This window comes from Sander vitreus, chromosome 18 (assembly GCF_031162955.1).
Source record: "Sander vitreus isolate 19-12246 chromosome 18, sanVit1, whole genome shotgun sequence".
Classification (NCBI taxonomy): domain Eukaryota; kingdom Metazoa; phylum Chordata; class Actinopteri; order Perciformes; family Percidae; genus Sander; species Sander vitreus.
Genome location: NC_135872.1, coordinates 17168367 through 17175992, shown reverse-complemented (window position 1 = coordinate 17175992; position 7626 = coordinate 17168367). Strand labels below are relative to the sequence as shown.

Genomic DNA, 7626 nt, shown 5'->3' with positions numbered 1-7626 from the left:
TCACGTTATTATCATTTATTTGCATATACAATAATTCTGTCTTGCAACATACAAAGCTATGGAAAACATATCACAGACTTAAGAGTAAAACCATTTAAACAATGGATACAACATCATGCACAGCATCAAACTTTAATTATATTGCGTTGAGTTGAGTTGTAAACACATGAATCTGGAACTACTGTAAGTGTACTTGGAGAGTTTCAAGTTTCCCCTTACTGTGGCTTTGGATAAAGGTTACCAGTGAACAGGAACAGATTTTACAGTAATTCAATGCCATAAATTCCCCAAATGAGATATCAAAAAGCACAGTGCTGGTAACCACTGTGAAGTCAATCAAAATCAAAGGTTCTACATTTAAAGTTTAAGTAGTTAACAAACAAAACAATTAGAAAGAGGAACAACATTGACAAAAAAGAGAGTAATGTTTTCCTCCATTATTACATAATGAAACATAATCTAAGTAGCGTTCTTCTGGTCGGTACAATAGTGCAATTTGAAGTATGTACTGTACTTTAATCATACATGTGTTTACATATCATGTTAAGCTTATGTAGAAGTGCCATAAAGTCTGATAGGCTTCTGAACTTCTCAGCTCGATAAAAAAAAACATGTAGCATCCAAAAATGAAAAGAGATGATTGATAATGCTGTAAGATTGCATGGCAGACAGTGTGATTGCAACTTCATTAATTACACAATCCCTACATTAAGTACAAAAAAAGAATAACTTGTAATGTACGATAGTTTGGACTTCATGAATGAACACATTAATCACAGAGATACATGTCTTATTCCTCTGAATATCAGTATTTCCTTGATATAACCTATTTAGCAATGGTGGATTTGTATTGAAAGGAATGCAGCAATCTCTGACTGAGAAATGCGGAACTGTTTACATTGTGATTCAGCCAATTTTCCACAAACATACAGTACAAAAATACTTCTCCAAAGTGTCTCAACAGGAGAAGTTCAAGTGCTTTACCTGGAACTGAAACCGCAACAGACTGATGCTAAAATAAAACCCAGAGACTACTCACAACTACTACTGCTAGATAGCGTTAAGTAAACATGAATATGTACAGTCATGGAATATCTACAGTAAACTGTGGTCACATCAAAACATACTGCAAAAGTAAAAGAAAACACCAAAGTAACTACTTCCAAATCACCGGAACTCACAAATATTTTGTAATTTGGTATTTTTGGTAACTCATGTGTCAGACACCAGAACAGTCCATTAGTGCTTTGTTGGGTTGACATCTGATGCTGACCATGATGATGACCATGGTGTACATGGCTGACATCACACAGCATTTAATCAGGAAGAATACTTCGCTACAGGATGATGGTTATCTTAAAGATCTTCATATCAAGCACAAATAAATACAGAATACACTGATAGTGTATTATATGTAGCCCAGAATGAAGGTGAACACAGGGAACTTCCTTCAGAAGTGATCACAGTGTGACTTATTCAAACGTATTCACATTGATTAGTGTGATCTGTTAATCAGATAAAGTTCAGATCTTTAAGTTATGATAATAAAGCAGGTATAAAAGTAAACCGACTACAGTACTAAGTGCTCCCCAGAATTTGAGATCATCACGTGTATTCTAAATAAAACTGAGGTCATGCTATTGAATTGAAGTGTAAGTGTAATTAAAAGTGCAGAAGAAGAGCATTACCTTGGTAGTAATGGTCTAAATATGTTGATGAATATCATCTACTGGTCCATCGAGATGACTAAAATCCATCTGGTCAAAAAATCATCTGCCTCCCACTCTATTCCCTTACCTCTCTCCATCTCTCTCTGTGCCTTTTCCTCGGACCCTTGTCTTACATACACATTTTCCAATCTCAGCTCGCCCTTCATTGGATTAATCTCCTCCTCCTCTTCTCCTCCCATCCTGTTCTCACTCCCTTTCTCTCCCTGCATCAACCAATCAAACCCTTCCTCCTTGTGAACTCCATCGCTATCTCGGGCAACACTAGTTTCCTGGTCTGGGGATCCCAATGAACACAAATAGTTCCCCCCTCTTCCTCCTCCTTCGCATCACCTTCCTCTATGTCGTGTGCTGTGTCCAGTCTCAGAACACCATAGTCATCTGGAAAGAAATCTGATTGGTCAGTGGAGGTAGGCATGGCACTGGTGTTCTGAGGGGCATAGGCAGCAAGAAGGGGTACTTGCTCACATCCACCACTTTCTTCCACACCTCCATTTATCTCTCCATCTGTTCTATCTTCTACCTTTCCATCCATCCCTTCCCCCATTCCTCCCATCTTCTCTGTTTGTAGATCTAAAGAAATACGGAAGAGGCCAGTTTGTGGGGTTATGTTTATAAGTAAACCTGGAAACTCTCTATCCTCCTTCTCTCTATCCACCTCTCCCATAGTTGCTCCCTGAAAAGACAGTAATGGGGCCTGAGTTTGGGTCGGTAACACAGGCTGTGACCTTGCATGTGCTTGTATAAGTGTGCTCATCTCTGTCTGTGCATGTGTCTGCGTGTGTCCAGCAGAGTGGCCATCCTTAACTCTCCACTCTTGCTTCTCGTAACTGTTTCTCGCTGCGCATTTCTGGTGTTCGCCTTTTGGATTATTACCATCTTCTCCTCTGATATCGATTTTGGGAGCCACGTCTATAAACCCATAGTCGACTGACAAATCATTCCAGGGTTCCTCAACCTCTGGCGGTGTTTCGGGCCTCTGGGAGGCATATCCTGATGGGGGATGTGCGATGTGTTGCAGCCACTTGGGGCATGCAGGGCCTGATATGCCACTTCCTGGTTGTAGCTCTTTGATGATGGTGATGATGATGTGGTTGGGATTCTCAGGGGGAAACGTCAGAGGGGACAGATGGAAAGCAGGCGGGTTCTGGAGGTTGAAGTTTTGAAATAAACATTACATTATTGACATTGTGAGATGCCACACAATAGTCAAAACTGTATCACATACCAATTAGACACTAAAATTAAGTCAGAGCCTAAAGGTCAAAATTGTATCAGCAGAGGCAAAAGAATTCTGACTTTCAGTCCCTAGCATGGGTCAAACTCCAAAATCACTGCATACCACTTTTCCTATAATGCACCTTTTTTGTTAGACCCTCCCTGCCTGGTAGAGGCCACATATTTCAAACTCCACGGCCACGTTAGTAATGCAGGCTTTTCCTTAAAAATGTGATCCAAGCAGATATTTTATTGACTCGACAAAGCTCCTTTCAGAGCCACAGAAGACATTTTATAGCTGTTACCATAGCCATGAAGTATACTGATCATATGTAAGATCAGTGGGGTGCCCATTTAACTCTTTGACATTAAGTTTTCATTACATTAGGGATACAAATTAGGAAAAAAGAAGTTAAATTGCCAGTGTGTGTAAAAGTGTGTATGTGTCTGTTTGCATTACCAGTATATATGGGCTCTTATGTCCTTTCCCTGACAGGTAGCGATAGAGATGGTAGCCAACCACCACTAGCATACACATGCACACAGATGGAACAACAATACCCACAACCACCCTCTGCAGCTGGCCAATCGCAGGGTCTGGAGGGAGAGGGGAATCAGGAACATTATTACAGACATCAACATTTGTTTAAAGGTACATATAAGGAATTCTGATGTGAACTGATGTGTGACCAGACTAGATTTTGGAAAACTCATACATAAACATAAAATATGTCTCAGGCACAAACATCAACTTATGTTTCGCTTCTGTATGATGTTAAGTCACATTCCTTTCTACCTGTCAAACAGGCAGTGAAATATTTTCTCTCTTCCTCATACACATGCAACGTGGTTGTACCTTGAGGTGTGGTTATGCAGTGCCATGCTGATGACTGGCATTGGGCAGGCATGGAGAAGAATTTTGTCTTGGCAGAGAAGCAGTACTCTGTATTGTACTGCATCAGTCGATATTTGTATGAACTGGAGCTCACTGGGAAATGGTGCTACAAACACACACACACACAAACACACACACACACACACACACACACACACACACACACACACACACACACACACACACACACACACACAAACACACAGATTAGTCAGTGCAATAAAACTTCAGGTGTGCTTGATTTAACAGCCTGTCTGTGCCAGGACGGTTGGACAAGCTATAGGCTATATTTTTACTCACCATCTGGCCGCGACGGGTATTCTCAATGGAGAGGTTGTAAGTCATCTGCGGGTAGAGTGTTGTCATGGAAACCGCTGGGGTGTGGTTATCCGGCTGATATCTCATTGGTCCCTTCAGAGTGATGGTGGCGTTGTTGTCCTCTATTTTCACAGAAACCAGTGGAGGACCAAAAATAGCTATACAGATAGATCAAATATTTAGTGTTGGGTAGATTTTAAATATTTCAAGTCAAAATTTCAAGTTGCTAGCTGTCCTGTGTGTGTCTATTAGTATTTCTGTCTCTGCTCACATTTTTAGACAGAATGTCACTTTAACTTACTGTCCGTCTTTGGATCGAATCTGCTCGTCACGGCCCATTTTGAGGACGCTCTCCGGCTCACAGCACGAACCCTGGCATAGTATCCCTCCTCCAGATCCCACGTTTCATTGCTCAGATCACACCAGCGCCACACTATTTTCGTACACCGCCACACCGCCCTCCAGTTCGCCTGTTTATTGCCCTCAACCCTGTCACCATAGCTGGGAAAGACAGAGTAGAACCAAACAGATCAGAGGAGGACAGTTCTGAATCCCCACACAAGCTGGGACAATAAGAATGGAGGGAATGAGCTTGAAACGCACCTTTTCTCTCTTTGTGCAATTCCCCCTCAAGCAAGAAACTTCATCTTACACAAGCCGTGCGTTAGATCTAGTTACGTGTTTCTTAAGTTTCTGTCGTCCTCTCTTTTCTCTGCTTTTTTGTTTGTAAACTCCTTTAAAGGTCCCATGACATGCTGCTTTTTGGATGCTTTTATATAAAGGCCTTAGTGGTCCCCTAATACTGTATCTGAAGTCTCTTCAGAAATTCAGCTTTGGTGCAGAATTACAGCCAATAGAGCCAGTCCCACAATGAGCTTTTCTTAGGACGTGCCATTTCTGTGTCTTTAGCTTTAAATGCTATTGAGGAGGAGAGAGGGGGGGGCAAGGTGGAGGGTGGGGGTGTGGCCTTGACCAACTGCCACTTTGCTTGTTTGCAAGCCATGATGTCTCTCTCTCTCTCTCTCATGGGCGGGCCAAATTCTCTGCGTGGGCAAAGCAGATAAAGGGGAGGTAACCTCCCTCCTTATGACCTCATAAGGAGCAGATTCCAGATCGGCCCATCTGAGCTTTCATTTTCTCAAAGGCAGAGCAGGATACCCAGGGCTCGGTTTACACCTATCGCCATTTCTAGCCACTGGGGGACCATAGGCAGACTGTGGGAACTCACATTAATGTTAAAAAACCTCATACTGAAATTTTCATGCCATGGGACCTTTAAAACTTGCTAAAGAAAGGTATATTAATTTTAGCTTTAACCAGGGAAAGTCCAATGTTGTTACAGTATGACCAATGTGCCATAAAGGAAAGAACTTAAATTATTTGTAACTTGAAGACACTAATTTATTTTGTAGGGCCATTTTAGTTAAATAAACACATTTCTTTAATTTAAACTCTAAAATCCTTACTTACATAGCATACTGCACGATAAAGTGTGTGTCGTCCGGTGTGCCACTTCCTGGGAACCATTGCAGCACATTCCTCAGATTGACTGAAGTGAAGGTCACATTGATGGGGCTGGGGGGAGAGGAGGACACTGAGAAGAAAGAGATTGAGAATAATAAGAGACACATTTAACGTGAACTCATGCCTATCATTAGAATTTCTATCAGTTTTTGATGAAGTAATGCAACATTATTTTTAGAAGCAGATTTTTTTTACAGGGGGTTGACTGTGAAAAAAACGTCTTCTTGTATTTACGGTACCACAGAATTACCTCTTTTATTCCTCATGTTGCTGTGTGGCTGCTCATAAAAAACAATAAAATATAACCAATGTATTAGAATTTAACTGATATAACCTCTCTATGTACTTTGTACATAGAGGCATATTATAAAAAGGAAAACCAGAGTTCATTAAACTATTTGTGCATGGGCTACACATTGATCAAAGTTAGATTCATCCTGAGAACCAGGTTTGTTACAGACATCTGAACCCATGATAAATTGAACTTGAACTTCACACATTACTAATTTTCATGCCAAGTACACACCCAAATGACAGGTCTGTGACACACCACCACACAGAAAAGCCATGTACATGAGGAACTACTTTATGAAAGTCTTTCAGTTTCTAATTTGATACTTGATGTTTGCTTAATATAAATAATTGTGCCATCCTGGCTGCATGCCCTTAGAAGACACAATGAATTAATATGTTTGCTAATAATATTTGCATAGTGGTTCCAATGCAGGTTGTAATGATGCAATAGCTTGTATTATGATTGCCTATTTAACTTGGGTCAACATCATAAAACCACACGACAAAAGAAAGCCCTATAATATCATATCTGTTCTACAGTGAGATTTGGGTCAGTCAATGATTTAATAACTGAACATTTCACTAGGTTGATGCCCTATTCAAAGCCTAAAACATAGCCTAATAATAGTGTACGCTTCATATAGATGCTACTTCTAGTCGTTCCCATATAGGAATAGGTCTAACATAAAGTATTAGTAAAAAAAAAAAAGGAAGTATGCGAAAAACAAAGTACTCGTAAAGTTAATTCATTGTAGTCATACCTGTACAGTGCAGAGCTCCCAGGCTCAGAAAAAATAACACTATCCACATCTCTGCATGGAGCGGTCATGTTTTCACAAAAAACTCCAAGAATTCCAACATTCCGGCTACTAGCCCCTCCACCGGCCTGCGGGCTCAGTAGGCACCGTCACCTGTCCGACAGAACACCTGTCAGTGGCCCGATGTTTCTCCACAAGATTAAAAGAAATCAGATTAAAACAAAAGAGAACCACACATGTTCAGTGAGAATTAAGAGCGTTTGAGCGATGGTTATATATCGGTGACCGACGACCAGCAAAACCACGAGTAAACAGGACTTGCGACCGGTTTCCGTGTAGGTTTCAGAGGAAGGAATGTGACCTCACTTGTTTGTGCACATTACACGTGTGCAATGTGTGTCACAACATACTTACTTAGACTACTTTTAGGAGTGCCATATGGAATTGGTAATACAAAAGTAATAAAAAAAATTAAAAAAAACTAAATTAAATTAAAATTAAATTAAAATGGCCCCTATAGCCTATTATTGAATTATTATTATTATTGATTAATCAACATAAGAATGTGAATGCTGTGTTGGACCAATAGTCTTTTTATTTTTTTTATTTTTTTTACATTGGTTTATAGTGTTGAGTTCAGTTTGATCTCTAATAATGCAATATATTTTAGACGTTGATCCTATAGTAGGCCTATTCACTCATTATTTTTATTGAATTTAGATCGCGTTTATCTTGCGCTTTTAGGATGAGTATTTATCTTCCTATCACTCCAGCACAAGCATTTGTTTATTTTAAATGAATATCTGAGTATATGTAGATCAAAGTCAGTCTGTATGCTATATATGTGGAAGCTTTTGTGTAGGCCTACGTCATATCTTTTAGAATGTATTTT

General features: G+C 40.0%; 1 protein-coding gene across 1 annotated transcript; it reads right to left on the bottom strand.

Annotated features, from left to right (window-relative positions):
• il20ra (interleukin 20 receptor, alpha) lies at positions 1-7060 on the bottom strand. The gene is given in 8 exon segments (XM_078275023.1): positions 1-1971; positions 1974-2874; positions 3406-3542; positions 3802-3946; positions 4141-4316; positions 4460-4659; positions 5629-5752; positions 6738-7060. Coding segments are annotated over 8 exon segments (1977 nt in total). The 5' UTR covers positions 6787-7060; the 3' UTR covers positions 1-1726.
• Between the last annotated feature and the right edge of the window lie 566 nt (positions 7061-7626).